This window comes from Paralichthys olivaceus, chromosome 11 (assembly GCF_024713975.1).
Source record: "Paralichthys olivaceus isolate ysfri-2021 chromosome 11, ASM2471397v2, whole genome shotgun sequence".
Classification (NCBI taxonomy): Eukaryota; Metazoa; Chordata; class Actinopteri; order Pleuronectiformes; family Paralichthyidae; genus Paralichthys; species Paralichthys olivaceus.
Window position 1 is genome coordinate 20,302,239 of NC_091103.1, and position 27,672 is coordinate 20,329,910.

The following is a 27,672-nucleotide window of genomic DNA, read 5'->3' on the forward strand; positions in this document are numbered from 1 at the left end:
GTAATCTTATCTAGAGAAAATTCTCCTTAGGATCCCGGCCATCCAAACAGAGCTGGGTAAATCTGCCTTTTGCTCATGCACCAAATGGTTCAAATAAGCTGCAGATGTTTTAAATTTGGAATTATTGCCCTCTCGTGCCATGTTCAAAAACCTTTTAAAATCAATTGTTCAATCAAGTGCTATTTATCTTTCATAACGCATTTTTGCCATCAGTTCCTATGTTTCTGTCTGTTTTGTGTTTTTGATCTGTTGTAGTACGTCTTTTTGTTTTATCTGATCCTGCTGGTATTTCTAATAGAAACTGTTTCCATTCCATTGCTGCCCATCTTGACCACAGCAACCAGGCAGAAATCATAGTGCATCTCAGTGGGACCCTCCAGGTAAAATAAGGGATGAACTAGAATGGACACCAATCGTCCCCTTGAATTCTATCAAGCTGCGACAAACTGCACAAACTTATAGAAATCAGTCATTTAAAATGAAGGGTTCTTTTTATCAAGACCCATGACTAGTCCCTGGGAAATCAGATGTCCAAAAACATATTTCACAATATTAAAGGAAATGAAAAGAAGAATCCTGAATCTCAAAATGAATGGTTTCTTCTATCCTTGCTGGGGATGCTAAACATTTTAAAATGTCAAAATGGATGCATCTAGTGGCAGAGCAGGCAGTTGCACACAGTTGCAAACAAACAATGGTAAAAAATTAAATTATAAATATATAAGTTATACAACATTCTGAATGCTAACGGCTTACAAATATTTATGTTGATAATATATCCAACACAAATGATAAATATCCTACGGCGTGTCTCCAGGCAGAACTTGAACTCGAGTAAAAGACAAAGCAATTTCTGTGCATGGGGGTGAAAACAAACATTAACAAGTCTCACACACACACACACACACACACACACACACACACACACTGACAGCCACCTCAAAATGCTTGAGGGCTTTATATTTTACAACAGCAGCATAAATGGGAAAGTTAATGTAGCATTGAATAAGACTAAGCTGTTGAACTGCAACACTGCCTTGAGCTCGTGAGCATATTGCATCATTTTTCTTCACCAGCAGGTTACCATTAAATCTGAATTTGTTGGAAGTTTTGCAGTATCATTTACAATGCACCCACGCTCAATAACCTTTTGTTTCAATGCAAATGCTTCGCCTCTGAGAGGGGCTCCATAAATATTTGAACAAGAGCCCAGAATTCAATCCAACAGATTCTGTCATGGGCTACTGAGATTCAGTCAGTTTTATGAAAATCTGCACTTGGACACTGTAGACTCCTCAGACTCAAAGTATTTTTTTTTTTTTTTACAATACTAGATATATTTTTGGTCCATGTTTTGTTTCTCTGCATCTATTCTGAAATTACCACAAATGAATGGGCTCTTAGAAATTGAAAGGGACACGGTGGATAAAGCCAAAATGTAGACATCATTATAAAGTAAACAGACGGTTCATTATCGTTCCTAAAGCCATGAGAAAAGAAACCAAATGTTGCTACTTGGGTGGAAACTCTGAATGTCACTTCAAGTCAAAGATCCATGCAGCTGCAAGAATTAATCAGACCAGCTAGAATATTTTTGACAAAATATGAAAGAAACCTAAATTTAGCAAACATGCTCTAACATCTGCAGTGTATTTTCAAAAACTGAACACAAAACTATAGGGCTACTGTTTCAGCAACGAGACCAAATTGGTTTTGACAAATCAGCAGTGGAGGTTTGTGTTACAGAACCAGACGTTCGCTGAATACAGCTCACAGCACACATAAAATAGTTTGGACCACCCCTGTCCATTTGCTGGTTTACAGAACAGATTTACATGAAACTTAGTGGAGGGATGTGGTCTGGGTCAGGGACAGACCTCGTACATTTTGGTGTGAATCCAGAACAGGGGACGGTTTTGGGAATTGTGTCATCACTTTCTTTACCCTTATGAGACAGGGCTACTTTTTACATTTCCACTGTTTTCCCAGGAAATAATTCATGGATTTTGACAATAAAAGCATCAGGCATGTTTAGATTGGTTGGATTAAAGGAGACTAGTGGGCCTGGGTGGAGGTATGGGGTCTACTGAGTACCATTCTTGTTTTTATTTTGTTACTGTAAAATAATGCACCTGCATCTTGTCTGTATCTTTTCTATAAACAAATATTTGTCTTAAAATAAACCCCACTGAAGCTTCCCCTGCAAGCTTCTACTGAAGATGAACAATTCTGTCTTTATAGCAACTGCATGTATGCTGTTACACCTAAAACAATAGATTAAATGTTGTAGAATTTAACGCTCAGTACAACATACAAAGTACATTGTAACACTTCTGATATAAGCAGCTCCACTTCTGTATGTGTGCGACCATGTGGGTGAAGGTAAGAGGTAGAGGACAGCCCGCAGTTATTTTAACAGGGCCCATGGGGAAGTCTGCAACTAACACCAGGTGCTGTGCTGTGTTACTGAGAGGGTCAATGAATGCCTGGACAACACTGTGGAAACACCCCCAACCCCCTTCTTCAACCCCAGTATGTCGGACGACTGGCCAATCAGCTGTCCCCAGGGGATTAAGCCACTCCGCACTGTAATTGCGTTTGCTGACCCGATCACTGACCCTATCGGATCCTGGGAAAATGACATTAACTGGTGGTCCTGTCCCATCACTGCAGAGTTTTCATGAACAGGTAACTTTAGTCCCCTTGGCTGGACCTTACACAGAGCAGCAATGGTTCACGATAAAGACTTAACTTGGCCCACATTGGACTGAACCTGCTCCTTGTGTGTCGAAGTGTAAGAGCTTACCTCTGGGCCAGCGTCCCCCAGGCACCGTGCTTGTTGGTGAGGATGTTGAGGATTTTCTGCTTCAACTGATTGGCCGTCACGTGGTCTCTGTGTTTAGCAGCACTGATCAGGTGGTCACACATCTTCTCTTCTTCTTTTCTATCAGCAGCATACTGGGCGCTGTTGGACTAATTTCAAAAGAAAAACATAGTATGAGCCTTATTGTATATTAATGGCTTTAGCTACAGTACCCACTGCCAAAAGTGATATCTGATATTGTGCTAATAGCATTAGAGAATGTTTTACTTGAATAAAGCCAGAATATATACCCTCTAATGGAGCATTTGTCACTCTGAAAAATGTTATTGCTTCATTCAACACACTTGAGTGCATAAAGATATTAGTGGACAGCTGAGAGATATATTTCTGCTCCCTTGGAGGAGTGTAGTAAATCATGGCAAGCGCATGAAGGCAGCCCATTCCCTTCCTGTGGACAGATGAGGCTCCCTGCTAGGGATACGTGGATGGTGCTATTAGATGTGAAGGGGAAATACTCTAATATATCCACAAAGAACATCGACTGTCAAGGTTTCAAAAGCTACACTGCTCTTATAGCAGGGGATATGTTACTGTTGCCTGATAGGAAGGGAGCATTAAATAAATATGGAGCCTTTTTTTGAACAAAAAGCACCATAGAACACAGTGTTTTGATGATTCTGCAAATATTTTTTTAAAATTCTGTCAAAATACAATGGTCCAAATACTGTTTGAGTAAATATTTAAGAGTCAGATAAAAAGTCATGATAAAATGTGAAAAATTATAATTTAAAATCAATTTCTAGAAGCCAGAACAACTCTCTGAGCGTTCCAGGTGGCTAAAAGTCATCCAGAATTTCCAATCTAACTCGTCTCACTGTGCCACCCGGGGGGGAAACTCCTGCTAATATTCAAAATCTAATTTGCTAACAGAAGCTGGAAGTTAATCGAATTTCCTGCTTCAAATTTGAATTCTGTCAGATATTATACTTCAACATATTCTTCATAGGGCGGATAACTCAATCTCAGGTTGTCACCCCGTGTTACCATGAGATGCTGTGACAAATATCAAATGTTATTTATCACTTTAAAGCGTATGATGCTTCGCCCTGACACCAACTTAATTGTAAAAATGTCTTATCTGCGTCGTGAATCTTCAATCCTGGAGAGCGGGTAATAAAGTAACGTCAGAGCCAGATGAAAAGTGTAGACTGTCTGGAGTTGACAGACAGAACGGATGGGGCCAGGTACACTTCCCCCTTCTCCTGACATTGCATATCTAGCCGTCTCATCCAGTTTATCTAGCGGGTCAAGGATCCTCAAGAACTGTATATCAAGCAGCTGTTTGAGGATGGCTGCTTTCCCCAGATAAGAAACTCATCACTCCACACATGTACAAGCTGCTAACAGAGGCAGCGGAAGTGTGGGTGTGAAGGGTTGTGTGATTACATTACATGTGTGTACGTATATGTGTGTGGGTGTGTCTGATGTTCTACAATAACCACAATCATCTATTTAAATACAAAGATAATTACTTTTACTTATAGAATGTTTAATGTTTTTATTATTTTCTCTTCATAATCTGCTATTTTGTTGATTAGATTACAATGAAAAATAAAAAGTCCATATTTTTCTGTCGTTACTTTCTTTAAGGACAATAATTATAAGAAAATAAAGGCTTAATAATCCTTGCATCCACACATTACTGAAACCTCAGTGGCTTTTCCTTTCTTGTCTGAAACAGGACTGGTTTAATGTGGGTGGGTGGGCTACATCCAGACTACATCCCCAGAGTTGGTCAGCAAAAACTCATGTCACAATCCTAAATTAATATTGCCGGCATACCCCTTTGCTACCAGTAATTACATTACTCAATAAGAGCTGGACGGGTGAGTTGTTCTCACGAGGACACGGAGGAACATGATTACTTTACATTTACAAACTAATGGCTGTTTTATGTGAGCGTAATTTGTTTAGAGTTCATTAGGAGACACAAAAAATAATCCGTTTTCAAAGCAAATTGTAAAACTTGACCTTGTCGAAGCGGTGACGTAAAACAATCGTTGCCAATTATACTCTCTCCTGTACAAAATTGTGACTCTTTGCTCCAACTTTAATGTGTAATTTCAGGTGAAGGAGAGGACGACTACCTCAAACTCTGCGTGTTTGTGGACGTCCTCCGCTCGTTGTCTGTTCAGGATGAATTCAGCCTCATTGGCGACCCGCACTATGTGGTCCTTCATGGCGTGGCAGAGCAACCTATCACATTGCAGACAAAGTTTAATGAGGCACTCTAACATACATATTATTATTGAATTTCCAATATCTTTAATAATGGAAAACACCCTGGCCATTGTGTAAATTACATGCCATTTTACACACCATTAGGCTAGCTTTGTTTTAATTAAAGCAGCCCCTGTTCCTCTCCAGTGCTTGATACAGATTGTAATTTCCCTCCTGTCCCAAGGAGAGGCACTAATCCCAAGGCTGCATTCATCAGCTACTATTGCCTCTTTAACTGTTGACAAGCACTCATTAATAGACAGACGTACAGTGTTTCAAGAGCGAGGCCCACAACGACAACCTTTGTTTTCAAACCAAGAATAGATGAGAAAGCAAGTTGACAAGTGATAGTTGGAAATGGAAAGAAAACATGCACATCCTCTACAACACCTCTGCTTTGGAGTTTTGTACAAAGGAAACACTAATTAATACGATACAATAATCACCCATAGACTGAATTAAATGATATGATTGTGTTGTTCATAGGCTGCCATGTAAAATCAGTGACAATCACAGTTGTGCAGGTCTGAAGGTTGAATGTCCAGTGACTGAAATGAAATAATAATGTGATGACAGAGCAACTCCAATCACATTTAACACGTTTTGTTTGTCTATCATTAGATTTTTCCACTTCCTCAAAACACCATATATTTATCTTAACACCAGTGAAGAAGAGTGAAGACACTGTCATGGCTGTAGCTTTTAGACACTCTCTAAATGGAGCTGTATGCACAAATCTGTAAACACTATACTGATTCAACATGAAGACCTGGGACAGTTCTCTCACATGGATTACTTACACAAACATGTCTGAGAGGAGTGTGACAAGTTAAAAGTAGTTTAAATAAAAGTAAATCCATTATTAGAAATTATAGAAAAATCATCATTTATATGGTTAAAAGTGGTTAAAACAAAGTGACATAATTAATCTGCAACATGCTCGTATTTTACCCACATACCTAGGGAACCTCGCAGTGGTTTTTCCTCATTCGACGAACACTAGCTAATCCTTTTAGCAATCAATCAGTTTTTCAGGGGCTTAACAGGAGCTGTGGTTACAGTAAAGTAAATTGATCATTTACTTTCAGCAATCCCACAGTTTTAATAAAGGGAATTAATATTCTTTGATAGTGGCTTTGGGATTCATGAAACAGACGAACGGCACCCAACTACCAGCGGCAGGTGTTGTTGCACACGCAGCAGATACAGCGTCTGTGTCAGCCACGCCTTGTAAGGCAAACAGATTTACCAGCCTATAACTACCTCTAGATCTGTCTGGTTAAGCAGAGCAGGTGTGCGGAGACTTGACTGGGAAATTGTGTATCTGTCAGCAGCACCCTGGACAGCGCCGTGTGGCCCCGCCGTCTGAAACTCTTTGTTCCAGGGCCAGCGGGGGGGGCACGGTAGTAGAAGCCTGGCTGGGCTGAGACAAGCGCCCGGGCACAGGGAAGGGCCCGGGCAGATGGGTCAGCAGATGGGCGAGGAGTTTGAGCCGCCCCTGATCTGCTCGATGGAAATCCCTGAGACTGGCCACACCCAGAGAGGAAGAGGGAGGGAAATAGAAAGTGAAACACGAACACTGGGATGGACAGTGAAACAGACGGAGATATAATGGAGCAGCCAATAAAAGCAGCTGACTCCGCTCTACTGTTGGTAGTCTTACTTCATCCAGATACCACAGTCTTATTTAGCTTTTAACCCCAAGGGAGCAGTCAACAGGGGCAAGAGGTTTAGAGCTAATCTACGTCCTGCCACTTAATCCAACCAGCTTTTTATTGTTGCCGGGCAGAAAACCAACACACAAACTGAAAACAGAGGAGACACATAAACTGCTGCTGTGTTATTTTCACTAAAATATGTAGAAATGAATGGTTACATTACCTCCCTTCGTTGATTAGCTCAATGAAGGCCAAACCAGCGTTCTTCTGAATGGAGTTCTGCCACTCCTGAAATCAAAGAGTTTTTCATCTGTTACTGACAAAAGCACTGCATCCTAATTTTGATTATGGGCTGAAATTAAAAGGCCAGTTTACTCACTGGAAAACAGACGCAGCATAATACTGACAGAAAAAAGCACTTTTCCCAACAGCATTGCAAAGCACACAAAATATGAATATCAAAGTACCCTTTTGATCCACTGTGCAACACGATCTTTCAGAAATGCATCACAGGAATCACATTTCAGCAACCAAATGTCATTTTTAACTGTAATTTAGATTACATTTCTCAGCTTGTAATCCAAGTAGGTAAAGAAAGCATTTAGTTTATAATATATCCTTTATAAACAAAGTAATAGCTATGAAAAGTTGAAATCCAGCACCACATGTGTGACCATCATTTCTTCCTCTGTGTAAATATCTGAAAACACAGGAGAGATGTAATTGTGGGATGAAACTATATCCTCTCACTTAAATACAGCCATTTCCTCTGTCCCTTACAGTGACAGATTACTGAGCAGGCTCGCCGGGCCCTGCAGTGTGTGCCTGGAAGGGATCCGAGCCATGGGCCAGAGTGCCAGCACTTGCCGTCTCACAACATGCTCTGGAAATGATTAAAAAGCAGTTGGAGAGCGCGCCTTTCACTGTGGGAAATTCAGCTCTCCTGTATCCTCACTGAGGTACAAATGGAAGAGAAAACAGAGAGGGCCACAGTTCAAAAGAGGAGGGGAATATGAAAGGAATAGATTTCCAGACCGACGTCTTTGTACCTGCAACTCAACGTTATCCACATATATAAGTAACATCTGAATGTGACTATTCTAGTGGTTAATTAATTATTAATTTACCTGCAAAAGGGTTAATGCCGATATATAGGCTACTGTATAATCTGTAGTCATACATGTAAAACAATGCTGCTTGTTCTATGTCACTGTCTGGGCAAGATAAGCAGCTTTTGTTGTGTAAAGCACCTGAATAACTGACATTGACATTATTATGTATGGGCATGTGTTTTTGTACGTACGTAGTTGTCTTGCCTGACACATACCGGTTCATGCAAGAGTACACAGCCTGACCCTGTGATGCGTTAAGTCAGGGAGATGGTGCTGACAAACTGCTGAGCATCTGGTCTCCAAATGTTCCCCATGACCCCCTTTCACTGCTACAGTATCTGCCTGGAATAAGCTGTTCTTGATTTGGACAGGGATCATGTACAGCCAGTCTTCCGAGGCTCAACTTGCGCCACGCTCACGTGACAAAAATAAATACGGAAATCAAGGCAGGTGTGACACTTGGGCGATGCCAGGGAAATGGCAGCAGGTCGGTGAAGGTATAGTATGAACTACTCAAATTTGCTATCTTGTCTGGGGTATGCTTGTTGACAGCTGAGAAAGGCACTTCAGAGGCTTTCTTTTTTTCTTGGCTTTTTTTTTTCATACTGGAGAACAGAGCTCCCAGAGGAGGCTGCCTTTGATTGCAGGGATTTTAAAAAGTCCTCTGCTGCCCATTTGAAGAGAATTAGGTCTGACATGCACCTACTTCAAGAGATGTGATCCCTGATGTAAATGTAGACCATGACCAAAGTGAAGCACCTCTGGCCTTTGGAAGTTTGTTTAGTAGCTTGTATATGAAAACCTGAGAATTAATGCTGGAATAATTTAGCTCTTGGCGCTTTAGGGGCAACAGGGTGACATCATATTGTCCCCTTTTATTATTGTTATAAAAACCAGCTGCCTACTAAAAATCTTGCAAGCCTTAGCATCATTTATTTTAGAGACCTGACAAATGTATGTTTACTAGTCATTCATTCTATATTATAGGCTTAGTTTCCTCACATGCCTGAGAAAAATGACTTCCCGGGTTGCTTTCTAACACTGTGTTCACTGTTAAACACTTTGTATACATTTTTGTAAACAAACAGCTGCTGAAAACCTAAAAAAATGTTAATGAGAGCAATGAAACTGAAGAACCTAGTAAATTTCTGCTGTGAATTCTTTGACAAAACATGCAACACGGAAAACGTTGGACAGTGACGGATGAGGCTGTAGTTTACTTGGGGCAATGGTACCAGTCCTCCATCTATCTTTGAAAAATCCACCACCTTTCTGTGGACCTCAAACACCATAAGTCCCATCCCAGCAAACAGCTTGCTGGCCTTGAGAAGATGTTCTCTTCTCCCACTTCCATCTTTGTGAAATTCAGCAGGCCACCAAGTATTTGTGGTGTTTCAATCCAACCTGTCACTGCGCGGGAGCCTTTGCTTTTATCTGCTGCGATTTTCTCTGTTATGCTCTGCACATCTGGAGGCCTTCCATCACTAAATCTCTGTGGCTCCACTCGAGACCCCCGCCCTGTATGTTTAAGCTGTTACAAGAAACAGAGCTGCTTGACCTTTTCATTCAGCTGCCAGAGATGAGGAGAGACACACAGTGTCTGCAGCCGCGGCCAGCAGCACAATGATTGCTGTGATTAGTATGCATAAATAAGAAAAGGCAGATCATTAGCACTAATTTATTCATAAAACTGACAGGTCACAAAACAGAAGGGGACTAAAGGTCAGCTAAATGCCCTCCTCGCTGTCTTAAAACATTAATGTTGAAATATGGGAGGGATATGTTGAAGTTGGCATTTTATAGTGATGTCAGCCAAAGATCACACTTCATCTGAGAAGAGTCGCTGTTCTTTTTAAAAGCACACAGATACTGTGTGTGATACCAAAGACATTATTAGTTAGTATAACGCAGTATACTTATCCGTCAGAATAAACACATTTGCTCATAATAAAGCTGATCTATGAATATCAGCTTTTTCACCTAAAAGAAATAATGTAGAAGTCACCGATTATCAATGATCTATCATTACAGAATGGTTTTTAAATCATATTAGGTGACAACATAACTGGATTCATTACCAATGGTGCAGTGTAAGAATACAGAGCAATGGCTCATCCCTGTTTAAAAGGTTGCAGGAGGACATCAAGCTATATGGTGCAGTTTCAACTTCCCACTGTCTGATCGATATCTCAGCCTGGGTTTCATCCCTAGAGTCCCTAATGGCAGGAACCTCTGGAGCCGCAGTAATGCTATCTGTGTAAAGGGGGGGGGGGTTGACTCAAACCCTTAACAGCACGCTGACGCTCTCATCTGCAATAAATCCTAGATCTGGAAAAAGCAACTTCCCACAGACAGAATAGCAGCACAAAAAGGAGTTCGTCAAAAACCTTGAAAAGCTCAACTATAACTCAGCGCTGGCTTCCACATTTATGTACATTCTTTTGGAGGAGAGCCACTGAATAATGGCCTCCATATAACAGAGGCTGAGCTCCCTGCTGAAGCGGGCTTCGGATTGCGGATACTGCCGAGCACACATAGTGGCTATCCACCTCCTCAAGGCTGTGGCTCTGCAGTCTGGATCCACAAAGAGGCACCAAGTAATGGCTTCCTTATGGGCTCCCAATGCAAGACTGATGGGCTGACAGAAGGTATGTTAAATATCTTCTCTTCTAACTGCTACATTGGGGCTTTGACCTTCTCTAAAACAAGGGCTTAACAAGAGATTCAGAGGGTCAGCTCAGAGGTGATCAGTCACTAGCAGCATTGCACGAGGTGGGGCTCGTTCTCTCGAGGAGGGCTGGGAATTAAAGCTCTGGGGTGTAGTGAGAAAGTCGCTGGATTCTCAGAGAGACCTTTGAGGCTGCATGTCGTCACTGGTTTGGACAATTGGCTGATGGAATATTTTCCAAGAAGAATACACTGATAAGCTAAGCTCCTGCAGAATTTAAACAACTTGTGCTATGTGTCATAAGCAAATGCCCTTTAAGAGTTTAACCAATGATTAACCCTAAATTTATGCATACACAAAACATCTGCAGTTGTGACAGGATAAAGACTGAATCTATTTGTGATTTAAAATATGTTTTGAGTGAGTTATAGCTGCATGAAATTGGACTATTGGCAAAGCTATTTCTGATAGTCCAATTTCTTGTTGTTTATATTCAAAAAGAGATGAAAGAATCTCCTAAGAGATCACTGCATGCCGACAGAAAGATGTTATTAAGAGGAGCGTGGCAGAGGAAGAGGAGAGGATGGGAGCTAGAGAAAGAAGACAAAGAGAATCTGAGAGAAAGGGTTGTGATGAGGAGGAGAAAGAAAAAAAGGCTCACCTGAGAACAAAGCAGCATCACAAGCTCCACCACTGAAGTGCTCGACTTCATACACACTAGACCTGTGGCGACAAAGCAGATGAACAGATATTAACCAAAAAGATCAGTGGGTAAAAGTATCTGAAGGTATAATTTAACATATATATGGTTTCAATAATACAATTTAGAAAAGGCCCCTAAATTGTGCTCCCAATTTGCCTGTCGTAAAAATGCAAAAACAGGCATTTGCATCTGCAACAGAGTAGAGGTGTGCAGAACAGATGTATAAATGTAAAAAGTGAACACCCCTCTTCACACACCTATCTTCACACATGCAGTCAAACACAAAGTGAGCACACACATTCACAGTTTCCTCCCTCATCTCCGTTCTGTAGATGCTGAGCCGCAGAAGAAGACAGCTCTCTCTAATGAAACAAGGGCAGGTGTGAAAAGTTCATTTGCGGAGACAATGGCTACAACCGCTCTCGTATTCTGCACCTCCAGCTCATTCTGCTGCACTCGGCAAGAACAATTAGGGTGCAGTCATTAGTAAAAAGGAAAGCAACTCTGCAGGACTCATTATAAACAGGAGGGAGAAGTCGATGCTACACAGCTGTCTCATGTCTCATGTATGACACTATGTCAATCAAAGGAGAGAGCAACTAATTCTTCATCTAAGATTTATGCAATATATATTTATAAAAACGCGTATGGGCTACACACTGAATATATAACAAATCTATAATAGATATGTATTATCCATAAAAAGTATAAACTGGGAAATATATAACTTTTCTCAAAGATGGATTTATTTAAAATAGCAGTAGCATGATAACATACTAATGTTGTTACTTATACGTTATGTGATACTAATTCTATTACATTTTTAATTTAATGACAACAAAAGTATCTGCATCTTTCTGTAAATTTATTGGAAATCAGTTTCCTAAATATGCCTGATTTTCAAGATATGTGACATTTTTTTTGTTTTCTCTTTTTTAATGTCATTAGAAAACATAGTTTTTGCGTAGCTACCCTGACAAATGAAATCATCCAATAAACAGACAGGAGCATGATAACTCCTTTAGCAGAGTATATAAAGGGAATTATAGATGTGTTTGTAAATTGTGATAGGTTAAGAAACTCAAAAGTTATAGTTATGTATTTGAACTTAACTCAGATGTCTATGGCCGAAACACTTGGGCCTTAAAGGTCACCCAGACAACATTCAGTGGACTTAGTTTTGCTTGTGGGAATGTTGCAACACACAATATAAAATATTAAGGGCACTGGATGGAGCTTGTGGTCACTACTTCTCCATCCATCTCTATTCATGCAGTCTGTCAGAGGGAGTGTATTGTAAATGCTCTGTGTACAAGAGATGGGCCACATCCTCTCCGAGTGCCAAGGCTGACCCCTTGTTATAGCAGTGACATGCTGAGCCATAAGTCAGTCCAGTGTGACACAGGAGTCAGGTGGCCAACTGACCCTGGCCTTGTGCTGGTAGACAAACTAAATGCATTCTATTTAAACATGCCCTGCCAGTTCCTTCCTGTAAACAGGGCAGGGTTAAGGCACGGGTGAATGTGGCATTGTGGGGCAATGTGTCGGCAAGCTGGGCCACTCAGGGGCCAGCAAGAAGCAGGCGGCAGGCATCACAACAGCAGCAGTGTTCACACACAGGCCTTACCCACCAACTCCAAGTGTAAAGCTCAGGGTGCACTCAACATAATTGCTGCAGTGACCACATGTCTGCAGGGGGGTGGAGGAATATGGTGAGGCAAAGGGGCACACAGGGCACGGGAGGGCTCGACCCCGAGCAATCTAAGGAGTGATGGATGGCTGGTAATTACTCGTAAATGGAGTGCCTTTGCACTTCAGCACAGTATTCCAACTGTGAGCCTGGGAGGGCCGGATAAAAAAGAGAAAGAGAGGGAAAAACGGCAAAACTAGTTCAAGCACAACTAGTTCAGCACACTGCAACTCGGACAGACTGAAGTGGATCAACTAAGCTAAAATATTAAAATGCATTCGGTAAATCTGTGCAATGATCCACATCAGGATGCACTTTTCACAGACCAAGACAGGGTTAAACTGGTGAAGAGTGCTGTGGCCTGAGCTGTCTATCTGCAACCTTGTTTGTGGGGTTACACTCTCAGCTCGGCTCTGGTTTGTCAGCTCAGTCAGTCCGCTGACAGACTTTGAGTGAAAGGGTAACAGACATATTCACACTTGTCAAGGCTACGCTACCTGATTTTTCTGAGCTTGTGCAAGTAGCATCAGCCACATGTGCACGGCACGTCTATTTACATATGTACACACATGGTGTACACATGATGTGACGAGGAAAAATAAACTGTTTGTGTAATTTTCACTGGAATGGAAATATTTCTCAAACGGCCTTTAAATGGCTGTAGAGAATTGAATCCCAATTTGACCAATTGCTTTTGACAAGGTTGGTTTATATTAAATAAATAAGATCCTGCTTATGAATGAGATTGGTCAAGTTGTAGCTTTTAGTGATCACATGTTCTTCAAATTTGACATTCAGCTATAAAATAAGCGAGCTAATTTCAAACTAAAAATCTAATTTGATATGATAATAAAATACTAGAAATTAATTATGTTCAGGAAATAGCACATGTTGTGTCAGAGGGCTTTAATAAAGTCACAAAAAGTTATTCTCTCAGTCTGCTGTCAGTCTATGAACATCTGAAATTCATATCAGCCTAGTTTAAAGTTGAAAGGAGAGATTTTGGATTCAAACTGCAAGTAGTGAGGCCACATACATTCTGCACTGTGCGCACACACACAGGTTGTGGTGGCACTATGTTCTTGTGAATATGAGCCAGCACAAGCCTCAGAAAAAGAGTGGCAGTGCCCACACATGCAGACAGAGTCCCTGAGGTTGGGAACAAGTAGACCTGTGAGTGGCTGCCAACCTGAGGCCCGAGGACGGCACCAAGAGCCTCCACACAGCCGACAGAAAATAGGACGAGAGGGGCAGAGGGCAGCAGCAGAGGGATCACACACTACTGCAGACACAGAGCTCAGCCGAGCCAGTCAGACTAGAACTTATATACAAAGTGGCTGATGTAATACAGTTTATAATAAAAATGTTCAGGGTATTATAGTGAAGACATTAATCCTGAAGGGAATCTGTGAGATTGTGATGGAGATTATCAAGTCATTGCTGCAACATTCATGATGCCAGGTTTTAATCACAATGTTTCTATAAGCATCTGTAATTCACTTTACTTTCCATGTGAGCGGTTTTGGATCTAACTCTGCAGAAAATTCTTTATGGCAGAAAACAGAAAAAGGTTAATTGTTCTTCCAATATAAATACAGCTTAAGTTTTCATATTTTCCTACAATGGCATGCAGTCAGGTTGGAAATGTGATCTTAGTTTTGAGAAATATCAACGCTAAAAATATCACAGCAAAAACCTCAAATTGTGGAACACTAACGTTAAAAATTCTACGTCCAGAATTTAAAAATATGTATTTTAAATGATTCATGAAGACCAAAAAAATACGCAGCAAGTATGCACTGTGTATGCATCCATCAATAAGGCAGCCAGGAGTGTACAGACAACAATAGGGTGATGGGACAGGACGCCACATGAAGTTCCGAGAATAAAACCAACATCTATACCTTCTATCAGCAACTCTTGACCATGGCTACCCAACAGGGTGCGTGATAGGAAAGGTGCAAAGTCGACAAAGATCTCTCTCAGCAGGGGTGCTACCTTCTCCAGGGCCCTCTCCAGCTTTGTAGTGATGCTGTCAAGAGAATACATCAAGATAGAAGGTGGGTAATGTGGCTCTTCCATCAAGGGTGAGGTATGAAAAAGACACAAGAGTCTCACAGTTAACCCAGTGCATACAGCAATTAGTTTTAGTCAGTGTGGAATCCAGGCTGTCGGAGTCCTGGTGGGTGCAGAGAGGAACCAACACATTTGAGTGGATGCAAACCCAGCTAGATATGGTTGTTATCACGATTTTTTACAATGTCAAAAACAATGTGAACATTTTTGATTTTATTTCAAAGAGGACCAGTTGTTTGCATTCTTTCTGGAGACATGTAACCAGATATGGGTTCACAGCCGTTGAACTCTGCAGAGGGAAGTTCCTTATCTACACACTCGGTACATGCTGTTGTCTGACATTATCTAAGCACCTCAGAGAAACAGTGAACTGGAGTCATGCAGCTCCGAGTGTGTGCGGGCAGAGATATGACTCAAGCTGCAACATACAGTATCTCCGCTGTGCTCCTTTGTGTACGCCCACAGATATAAGACAACATGAGGGGAGCTGAAGGGTGAATTCCCAGCAAAGATGGACAGAAAGCAGCAGGACAGAGAAAAACAGAGCGAGGGGAGGATTTATATTAGTGTGCGGTGTAATTTGCCTTCCAGCACCCAGGGAAAACACAGCAGAGGGATGACAGACCCGTATAAAACACAGGGTGCAGGTGGTCCATGTGGCTAACAGAAATGTCCCTGCCTAAGACACTGGCCTGCACCTCTGGAGGCTGCATGCAATCCTGTCAGGGAGCTAAAGGGTTGGAGCTCAGGAGGTTCAAGTCCCTGGCGTAGTGGATACTTCATAGTCCGCTTCAAATAAGACACTGAAATAGAGAGAAAAATAAAACTACAGGCAGCACTTGCTTCATGTTGTTTTGTGACCTACTCGTCTTCTAATGAACCAGTTATAAAATCATTTATTTGTTCATCAGACTCTCTGGTCTCAACTCAGCTCGGATATTGTTTTTCCTCATGTAAAATGTAAGTTAGCCGTGAGCGGGGTCTGCAGCGAGATGGTACTATCATTGACTTCACCGTTACGCTAAGTGATGTCAGTTACTGCTGCCATGGCAACTGAATCTCTGTTCCTCCAGCAGAACATGCTGAGGCAGAGAGAAGGAGAGGAAAGGACAGAGAGAAAGAGAGAGAGAGCGAGTCTGGAGAAAGACCTGGGCGTTCAGCAGTCAGTGGACGAGCAAGACTAAGGACATCTGTCACAAACTGTTAGGGCGAGTGAGAGAGATGAGTCAAGGTCACAAGAAGATTTATACAAATACACAACTGCACACAAAGCGTAGACAAAAAAGATTTAGTTTGTGGAATAATGTTTTGACTTCGTAGAGAAAAAGAAAATGTTATCAAATTAAATGAACCATTATTTCATAATGGTGGGTCGCGGACATTCTACAAATATTATCATTCAAACAATGAAGCCAAAGAAAAATAACATAATATGTTTATTAGTATGTTTATTATGTGTAAAGATTATTTTTAAATATAAGCTTTCCATGCACATTAGTGTATATTTTATTCATAAGTCACTAAAACAAATAAATTGAGGTTAATAAATAAAGAAATAAATTAGTATAAGTGCATTGAGAGGACGCTGTTGTACCTCATGTTCTCTACCGTGTCTTCAGGCATGGGGGCCACCGTCTGCACGGCAGGCAGATTTTTACTGGTGGCTCCATTTACAAAACTGGAGGATGAGGAGGTAGAGGGAGCTGCATCCGTGGCTCCTGTAGGGAAGACCAGCAGAGACATGCAACATTAGTGCAGCACAAAAAATATATAATGTATGTTTTTATTAAACTTTAACAATTTTACAGGAACAGTGAGGATTAACTTTATTGTAACAAAAACACCAATAAAGTTATTCATATTTCAAGAGTTTTAATATTAGGACAGTTTAGTTGTCAGAGTTCAATGATGAAGCTAAAAAAAAAAATGAAATGTGTCTCAAGTTTTACTGTCACCTCTGTAGGCAGAGATTATTTGTATCACGCAGACTAAAATAATGGGACATTTATAAAAAACCCAAACAGTCGTCAGCAGTCAGCTCAAAATTCAACCAAGTCAAACAAATGGAAACATGGTAACGGTGTCAAATCCTGCACCAAATCTTTTACTGGATCCAAGTGCACCGAGCAGGGTGTTAAATTCGGAGCCAGAAGGAGAAAAGGCTATTCTGCTTTCCAAAATAACAAAGATGAAGAATTCAGTGAGATATGACAACAACGTCCAGATTGACATTTTAAATATTACAGTTTGTTGTAGAATTAAAGCAAAAATGTGGGTAATGTCCAAGTATAAAACTGTTATCAGTGTCCTTGTGAGAAAGTGGGATCTGGGTGAGAGCCTGTGAATTTAGCTGAACGCACACTTTTAACTTGGACACATTTCTCACATTGCTAAAAAGAGGAGGTTTGGAAAGGCGACAGAGCACATTTAAAATATGTTGGAGCTCCTGATGGTTCTTGGTGCTAAGTGGGTCCCTTCAGAAACCTTGAACAGGAGAGCTGAGGCAGAACCGTGAGCAGAGGAGCCCCAGGAGAAGGAAAGTGACCGCAGGGGGAGGAGAGGGCAGTGATTGAGAAAGAAACACACAGGAAAGCCATGTGCACAAATTATTTTTTAGGTTAAGTGTATATATCAGAGAGATTAAAATTTAGCTTATTATTTGGTTGCTTTAGGAAGACAGAGGTTTTGAGGCACTGAGCTGCTGCAGACACTGAAAGGAAGATAAAGAGCGCCATCTAGTGGTAACAATAAACCCCTGCTGATGCATACCACCTTACAATATCCAGATGAAAGGAATTATTTAATTTTTAATCTTGGAACAGCATCAATAAAGATGAAGAGTGATTCCTCAAATCAAGCTTTTTTGGAAAATGAACCATGTTACCTGAGCTGACCCTGGTATTTTAACTGTGTAAATAAATAAAGTATATTCAAGTTAACTTGTGCATGACCTACCCGTGGTGTTGATCATGCTTTTTGGGGTCGCGGTGGCAGAGGCAAAGATGTTGGGGGTGCTGCCAGCTGTCAGGCCGGCAGAGGTGCTGCTGCTGCTCCCCACTGTGTTAACTGCCAGACTGCCAGGGCACGTTTTCTTCACTGGCACCACCACACTCCTGCAGGACACACACACACACACACACACACACACACACACACACAGTATGAACACACACTAAAAAGGAACAGTTAGAAATAGTAATTATACAGTTTAACAAATGCAATACTACACAACACAACACAACAGTTCCAGGAAAAGATACCAAATGCAGATGGTCACTGAAAAATAAAACTGTGATACTGTCATAGAATTATTCATAAGCTTATGGCCTTGATCTAACAGTATTAAGACTGCTGGGCTTGTGGGTGAAATTTTCCAGTTTTGTAGGAAGGTTATAGATCAGCCAGGTGGGGAGCCAAACTAGCCCGAGACCAGGGGGTATGACCAAATTATCCTTATAGAAGATGAGCTGTGGGAGAAAAGATGTTATAATAAAACCAGACTTTCAGGCATTCCCTTGACTTTTGATTCAAACAGTAACTCTCTAATCCTCTTATCTGAAACACCCCCAGACCACAGTGGATAAAAGAAACGTTGTGCACGTTTTAGAGCAAAGAAACAAAATAGAATAACAATGATCTTGTTGGCCCTGCTACAGCATGGGAATGCCCAGGACATTTGGAAAGATAAACATCCTGACCTGCAACTCCATCATTCAGCCTAGCAAGTGCAATGCAATCACATGCAAGAGGCTGAAATAAATAAACCTGAGGGCTAGAGGCCAACCAGGCAGCTACTACACTTTCCCTGAAATCTGCTCTTGTCACCAGAGGCCCCGTGCTGCCCTCTGCTCTGTTCGGAGAAGCTGGAAACATCCTCAAAGCTAACGACAGGCTCTCCCAGAGGAACTTGGCAGTTGTTACTGACGCACATTTGCATTGCTACCAGCTGTGTTCAAACTGACAGAACTACACCTCATTGCCTATGAGATTCAAGACCTTTCTATCTGGCATTTGCACCGTACAGACACAAAGTGTGAAAGAAAGTACAAGGAGAGTGCAGGTATATATGGCAGACACTCTGCAAGGATTTATATTTGGCTCCTAAATAAATCACCTTTTTCCCCAAGAGACAGAGACTTACTTTTTAGATATACAAGATATGGCACCAAACTGCTGAAAGGTCAGAATTTTGCATTAATACTTAAACATCAAGTCAAGAAGGAACATAGACCATCACAGTGGTTCCCCTTTTATTTGTAGAAGCCACTGTAAAAACAACACATGGCGCTAAAGGAGAAAGCTCATGAAAGAAACATGTAAAGAAAAAAGCTTGAGCAGGCTTAAGATGAAAGTAACACTTGTGACCTCATGTATCGGCACAGGAAAGCACAAACACGCCACTAACCCAGCAGACCTCCGTTCACATGCAATCTGATCGAGCGAGGGTTAAAGATGATGCTGTGAGCTTGACCCTGCGAGAGCTGCCTGACAGCAAAGAGAAGGGAAGCTTGTCCTTATCAGGTCTGCAGTTGGCCTTTGGGTTTGCGAGGGTGCCAGATAATGTCTCCTCCAATCCCCTGCAGTTACTCTGGGTGACACGGGCCAGGCCTTTGCTCTGTCACGTGCTAAACCCGCTGTCGTCTGAAGCAAATCCCCTGAAATCCTTCCTCAACAAAACACAGACTTTTACTGTTTCATGTTCTTATATATCCACATGCATGACGTAAACCACACTGTACACCATGGGAAACAAACCCAACTTGGACGGGATATATTTCAGGCTTTAGGGGGATTCATCTCACATCCTTTTACTGTACAACTCATTTCTCACGAAAAGAATTATCAATGCTTCAGCATTTTGAAGATGAAACAGCTCTTGTTTCTCTCTATGGATCAAACACACACAAAGCAGTAGTATAACACACATTAAGAGACACACTGCTGCCTTGTTAACAACTACTGCACAGGCATATGATACAAAACAAAGTAGTAAAATAAAATATCTGAGATTAAGCGTAACAAAACCAATCAATAACACAAGGGAGCATGAGCAGGAGTGAGAGAGAAATTTGAAAACTCGCTGAAATATTAATCTCTCCGGAGACACAGCTGTGCTCTGAAGAACACTGATGACAAGTATCATTTATTTAGCGGATCTGTGCGCCGCTCTCCTCTGTGAAATCTCATCGGGAGATATCGGAACCTCACTCGGGTTTTGTGATTGCAGGGAACTGGGCGTGGATTTAATCTTTGCTTTCCAAATCTACCCCTCACTCACATCTTCCAACGGAAGCCTGCCCGTTCCTCGGCATAGCAGGGACGTTACACCGGATCTACAGGATGTTGATAAAACACCAATGTCTCGACATGAATTATTCATAAGCAGAGTGCTCATGAATCATGTATAGATTATCTAGCGCATATTTTATTAATAGGATTGTCTTAATTGAGTTGCAGAGAATTAAGCAAGGATTAATCTTGGAGTGAATATTAATGTGGTCCTCGGCTGTCGGAGATGACTGCGCTATAAAGAAGAACCAAAGAAATGTTTCCTTTATGAATCCAACAGACAGAATCTAATCTAATAGTGTTTTAATTCATGAATCTGAGATAGAAACAGAGGAAATGTGTTTACATTCCACTTGCAAATCCAATGACAACCAATTACTGTTGCTCTTCATCATGGGGAAAATCAAATATGAGTTGATTTGGATACTTTTTGGGAAGGAAAAGGAAGTTAAGGATTACTGAAGTATCTCTGTACTGTATTCCCATCTGGCTGATCGGAAATCTGGATGTTGAGCCATTTAAAGCCCTCCTCTATAAAGTTCCCTCTTGGAGGGGCCTCTGCGACAACTGCCCCCGTGCACTCCACTTTAAGCCATTTTTTCTCCCCCTTTTCTTTTTTGATGTTGTCACTCCCAATCTATTGCTGTCCTGACAGACAAATGAAAAGCCTGTCCATGGCTGGCAGCTCATTTCACTGGCAGGTGGCAAACAATTAGACACAGCAAATAGAGGCTGGGGTGGGGGGAGTGACATGAAAAGCATGAGACAAAGTTGTATATGTGGTCAGGAGGGTTTGTGTGAAAGCATTTCAAAAATAATACACTTGGCCGTGGCGACTCATTTCAGGATGCCAGTTCCCATTACGGGTGTGAGCGGTGAGGGTGACAGGGCTGGCTGTGGTGTGGCGTGAGGCCGCTTCTGTTTAATCTGTCATCAACACCCTGGAGACCCCCACCCTCTCAGCTGTCCTCTCTCCACATACTCCTCCATCTTCTACCCTATTCATCAGACTCAGCTCGGCCCAGCTCGGCAGCATGCATGCATTAAAAAGAAAGGAAGCCCCATTGTTCCTTCTGACTCACTGTGTCCCCGGCCTTCTCTCTGCTGCCTGGCTGTGACTACACACAGACACACACACACACACACACACACACACACATGAAAACCCCAGCACATCAGCAGCGTCCAGAGGCCAGGAGGAGTTTTTCAAACTCAACTCAAATTACTCTCAGACAAATTATGATTTTTAACATGTTATCAACCACAGGAGATGGGGATCAGGAGGGAGCAGAAGCTGGACGAGCCGGCAGAAACAGGTTTGTAAACTCAAAAATCCAGACGATTACTGTGTGGTTTTATCTAATCCAGGAATGTAAATAAACCCCAACAGTGCCACGGTACTTCAGAGGCCTTTTCAAACATAGGAATTCTTTGGCATGAGGGATGAGTACAATACAAGTGGCCTGAGATGAATAATGAGTTACATGCAACTTAGAAAACCATTAGTGGTGTACTACATATCTAAGATAAACCCAAAGGATTAACGTTAGTATTCTGGTCTATTTCCACCCCCGTGGCACACACACAAAGAAATGTTTGATATCTACCTCAGATAGTGATGCATTCAAACGTGTCATAACTTAATGTTAATCTTGTTTTATATCATACTGATTTGTTTCTAGCTTTAATAGGGTTTACTTTTCATATTAAGGAAAACTACACGTAAGGCTATTTTTTAAACAATAGACGACTGATTTTTACCAATTTCTGTAAGGTATGAAAATCTAATAGCAGACTTATGAGCTCTGCAGTTCATCGTAGTCAATGTCAGTATCACTGTTTTATTGTTATACTTTACCCAGGGATAATAATGGGAATCTTTTAAATAAAATAATGCAGACTAAATGTCCATTGTGATGGAAAGTATGTAAATTATTCTAAATACTGCAATACTGTGTTCATGATATGAAGTAACTGTGATTAAAATGTAGAGACCTCTGGTACAGTTCTTTACAGAAAAACATTTTCACCTGTCAAAGGAGTGAAACTGCATGGGCAACATGGCCTGGGCCTGGGCTTTGGCAGCAGGGTCTGGGTAGGAAACCGGCTCCAGCCCAGTCTCCATTCCCTCCACTGGAGCCGCCACCAGGCTCTTCAGAATGTCCTTGACACTGATGCCCTTGTTGGGCTGGCTAATGCTGCTGATGGAGGAGGGCAGTTTCTGCATCTCCACGGTAGGTGGTTCAGACAGACTCTCCCTGGACTTCTTCACCTCTGAGGACAAGGTTGATATCTGCTCGCCCACAGCGTCCGCCCCTCCAGCGCCGTGATCTGGGTCAGACCCATTAAGGATGCTGGCTACGTGCTCCTCTCCAATCCCAGAGTCCGTGCGGGGGAGAGAGCTCTCTATGTGGAGGTTCTCTGATGGTCCAAGATGATCCTTACTGCTGCTGAATGCTAGGGGTGTTTCTGTAGAACACACACACAGAAAACAGACACTGTCATCAGCTATTTACAATGCTATAATAATTATGACCAAATTATAATTGTGTCAAATTTATTTCTAATCTTTGGAAATATTCTTCACAAGTTTCCATTTTATCATCAATTGTGCTTGATTAATTAAACAATAAAATGAAAATATAAAGTCAAACAACATGCAAATGAAAAAATGTGAAACACAATCCTCACATTTGAGAGGTTAGAACTGTCAAATGTTTGATGCTTTTCTTGGATAAATTAGTTTAGTTATTAAAATACAGTGGTATCATACATAATAATATTTCTGTCACTCACTAACTATATTGGTTAACATATTACTGTTGTGTAATGTATTAATCGTAGTTGTGCACCAAGAACAGTGACTAAAACTGCATTCCAGAGTTAGTTATACGTTCCTCATCAAAGAGTAAAGAGTAAATGTAGTGTGTGTTGACAGTCACCAGCCAGCACAGAAAAATAAATGTGTGAAGACACCAGATGTTGTATTTTTGAGAAAACTTCACACTCAACATCTTGTTTGTAAAGAAAAGTGCAGTATATTATGAACCAGAATAATAGAGCAGCTATCTGACACCTCTGTGTATTAAAGCAGTTCAATAGATGTGTCTCCCAGGGCATTAGGGAGGTGTTGTTTTAGCATAAAAGAATAATAAAGTAGATCATCTCAGCAGAGGATCAGAGTTTCTGGAGAGAGATCCAATAATCTGTGCTGGCTGGTGACTGTCAATCGGGCCAAGTTCATCTCTTTAATGTTTGAAATGAAACATTTGTTGATTCTGCCATCAGTTGGCACAGGTGACCATCTGGTTTGCTTGTTGGTTCATCCGGATCCAGTGGTTACCTTGACGCCAGGTCGAACATGGCAATATTCATCACTTCCCCCCTAACATGGTCAGTAGGGCCTGATTTCACCAGTGAGTCTTCCTGGTCCATCAGACAATCGTCTGCCACATACTGTCTGGAAAATTCCCCCATTTTCTGGTGAAATTTATGAAGGCGGTAGTGCGCCTCTCTCCTCCCAGCAACCTCTATGATCCCATTCTCCTCTGGTGGATTGCTTGCCTAATGGGCACTGACAGATGAGGCTGAAAATAGCAAGCCTGGCTCCACTACCCCAAAAACCCACAGTAGCTAGCTAGCACTGATGCTGCTTTCTCATCTTATCTCCTCTTTCTTCATTTGCTGTGTTCCTACCTCTTAAAATTACACTCATATTTCCTCTGGCCTCCCTTCTCTTTTTCTTGTTTCCTTTATTCACTTCACATTTCATCTGAATGGAATTTGATGCAGTATATTCACTGGAGCATCTCATAAAAGCAGCAGACGTTGTGTTAAACCTTTGTAAGCAGCCACTGATTTCCTTTCATGTGACTTAATGTATGATTTATGACTCAAGGCGTATACTACCTTTTATTTCAGAGGGACTGATGATGTCCATGCAAGTTCATGAAGTACCATCTCCAGCCCCAGTTTGATTCCATGTTTAATTCTGTGCGGTGCAATTAGCGGAGCTCATGAATAAATCATCGGTGAGCCTGTGGAGTGCAGACAGGGTATCCCTGCTATTTTACTGAATGAGCTCTCGGCTCAAGCTGGCAGCAGTGTGCCAAAAGGACCAAGGACCCTGAACATTCATTCATATCAGCTATAGCTCAGATTAGTGAGCAGGAGGGATGGGTGTAAGAAAGGCACAGGACAGCTGTCAACACCTGTGCTGGTCGGTGAGTTGATCTCCTGACGCATGCTGTGGCCTGAATGGCTGCTTATCCTGGCAGTCTCCCGCTGGGGCTCCAGGATGTCGCGGTACTTGGACACCATGAGGACAGAGATGAAGTACACCACAGCTAGAGCCAGGAACTGGGCTTGCTTACTGTCATCCTGTAGAGAAGAATCACAACATGGTCATGTCACTCTCCATATACAGAGGATCCGTTTTCACATAATCCACTGCTGCTGCCTGAAGTGGTTCTCTCACCTTGGAAACACATTCAAAGTAATGTCCTTTTTTCTCTAACAAGTGTCTCATACTTGCTTTGAAATCTATCCATTCAAATTTGGTAGGCTCGTATTTAACAGCAGCTCAGTCGACAAGGTTTCACCCTTTGATTGAAGGGTGTTACATTGCACACCTATGTGTCTGCCAAAAAAAGCTAATCCTATTTTCATCGTCTCTATCTGCAGCCAGGTCTTTGTGACAAACACATGCATGTCCTCCAAACAAACCACTTGCACATGCACAGACGCAGACTGGCACTCACCACATCACGAAACACCACAGCTCGCAGACGATTAATGTCTACATCCTGCAGAAGGCGATCCGGGTCCTTGATGGGAGACAGGTTACAAGGGACAATCTCTATGGCTGTCTAAAGCAGGGAGATAACACAATATGACATGCAACTCTTTTAACTCAGTTAAACACGCATTTACTTTTGTTTTCACCTAATTTTAGGGATAAGAAAATGGACCAATGGAACTGAAAAGCAGATATATGACTCTTAGATTAGTAACACTGAGTTAGCATCACCATAAGCATGGGGCAAAGTGTTCCTGCAGTAAAAAATAATGTATTGACAAAACTCTAAACAGAAAGAAAAGTTATGACATCCTACCTTGCTGGAAGTCAAAGCATTCAGCAGGATTTCCTGAGTCTTGTTGTTGTTGGGAATGGAAGACTTACTTCCCCTGTCTCTGTGTCTCTGCCTGCACTCTAGACAGTTCCTAACAGCCACGCAACACACTGCACTCACACACACACCAGTGACAAATACACATGCACACAGAATACAAATAGGCTCTCATCTCAGAGTTAGATGGAAATTAACTGTTAATAACATGCATGCCCTCTTTAAAACTAATCAGTTATCCATGATGACTATTTGTTCCAGGCTGTAGGGGTGGACACTGGGAGAAAAATCAGCAGCCAGACCGATTTCACACCGAAGCTTGTGATGAGAAATTGCATGTTTGCAACGGGCACACCGTGAAGTCTGACGGCTTTTTAGTACCCCCCTACACCCCAACTGGATAGTCAACAGATTCCACAGATGTAGAAACGGATACAATCATGCACACAGTCTGATTCCTGCAACAAAGAATAGCACTAAAGCAACTAAATAGAAATGTACATTTAATTCAATAAAATTCACATTTTAAGAATTCCTGAATTAAGCAGTTATCTAAGTTGCAATTCATAATGTACATAGGCAGTGAAACACACAATGGTCGAGAGGACCTCATGCAGTCCTATGAGACACAAAGGCTACCATTTGCAAAGAGCACCTGATTGCACTGCAAATTATTCACTCTGTTTGTTATGAATTCCAAAGTGATGATCCTGTTATTTTCTACAGCTGGAAACTGCAGCACTCTCCAATGTAATATACAATTAGCAAAGGGCTCTCAAATTAATTAGCTTTGCTGATCAAACAGAGGCTTTACAGGGATTAGAGAAATTATTAGTGTGTGAAGAGAATGCTGTCATGGTATTTTGTAGCTTATCAGTTTCCCAGTGTAGCAACAAAAAGATGCATTTCACCAAACTGAAATTGGTTCAATCCTCCAAGTGCACTGACTGACAATCTGCAAATATACAATAGTGATCTTACCGAGTCTGAGGCACTGACGCATCAGGCCACCAGAGGACATGTTCTTCTCAGCCTCGATCTCACTGAAGTTGAGGGAACTCGAGAACACCAACACGTCCACCATCACCATGAGACGGGACAGGAAAGTGATAGCGGTCTCCGAGGACATTCCCTGTGTCACCTCGATGTTGTCCAACTCAGTCTTGCACAAGCATCAAGGAACACACCAGTCATAAAAAACAAAATGCACATGAGCAATGTCTTTCTACATTTAACCTGCAGCTGTGATTAAATTTTAGTTTATTTTTAACAGGAAGATGCAAGAAAATACAGAAAGTTTTTAAACAGAAACACTCAGTGGCAGCTGGGGTAGAGAGCAGGATCATCAGCCATTGTAATTATATGAGGATGAGTCTTGTCTCACCCCAGAAATTGTTTGTGTTGTTTGATTAAAAGTTTGATCCAAACCCAGATGACTGCAGTTCAGTCCACCAGGTGATATTTCATCAAAGACGTATTGGGTGACAGTTTAACTCAAGTCTCCTTTGCGGAGATGAATTAAGAGGATTTTATAAGAAAACTATTGTGGAAGGTATGTGTTCAGAGGAATGAAACATTTTCAGATCTATACAATGTGTATCAAGGACAAATAGGTTTGAATGAAATGTGGGATTAAGTGGGACAAATCAAAATGGCAAAAATACGTACCTTGGCACTCTAGACATCCGCAGACAAAATAAACAAAAGAATATGATTAGAATCCATTTCAATTCAAGGCTACAAATTACATAAAGGGAAGTTAATTACAAACAACAACAAAAATGCACCAAAGTGATTTCTTCAGTTTTTATTCTAGCAGGATGAAGCTGGGCAAATAAAGACCCAATTAAAAAATCTTAACTAGTCTTATTTCCCTCAGGTGCAGTGTTGAACTGTTGTGAACTACAACCACAAACCAAGCACTTATAGTAACCTGCCACTAGATGGCATTATACCCCTTCAATAAAGACAGTAGAGTGTACTTACAGAAGGAGAGGTGGCCGCTGAGAGAAGAGGCAAAATCCCTCCACAGGCAATAATGATGTTGTCAACCATTTGTGAAATGAGGTGGATAGTGTTGTGGACAAAAATTATGTTTTCATTACTATTAACAAAGTCCATGACAGATTTGGTAGAGTGGCTGAAAGAAAAGGTGGGAAAAAACAGAATGATTATAGGTACAAGCATTTTTCACATCACAATAATAAAAGGGCAATTTACTGTGGAGTAAAAATCATTTATAT

At 41.4% G+C, this 27,672-nt stretch overlaps 1 protein-coding gene across 1 annotated transcript in view; it reads right to left on the reverse strand.

The window, feature by feature from the left end:
- The window catches only part of nbeab (neurobeachin b), a 173,174-nt gene that overhangs the window by 76,896 nt on the left and 68,606 nt on the right, over positions 1–27,672 (reverse strand). The window contains exons 25-37 of the mRNA XM_069534755.1: positions 27,416–27,569; positions 26,411–26,591; positions 25,415–25,542; positions 25,061–25,168; positions 24,512–24,680; positions 22,331–22,769; positions 17,967–18,124; positions 16,606–16,729; positions 14,840–14,967; positions 11,204–11,265; positions 6,986–7,050; positions 4,972–5,080; positions 2,807–2,973 (exon numbers count right to left, since the gene is read on the reverse strand). Of these exons, the coding sequence (XP_069390856.1) occupies positions 2,807–2,973; positions 4,972–5,080; positions 6,986–7,050; positions 11,204–11,265; positions 14,840–14,967; positions 16,606–16,729; positions 17,967–18,124; positions 22,331–22,769; positions 24,512–24,680; positions 25,061–25,168; positions 25,415–25,542; positions 26,411–26,591; positions 27,416–27,569 (1,992 nt within the window). The remainder of the gene's footprint in view (positions 1–2,806; positions 2,974–4,971; positions 5,081–6,985; positions 7,051–11,203; positions 11,266–14,839; positions 14,968–16,605; positions 16,730–17,966; positions 18,125–22,330; positions 22,770–24,511; positions 24,681–25,060; positions 25,169–25,414; positions 25,543–26,410; positions 26,592–27,415; positions 27,570–27,672) is intronic.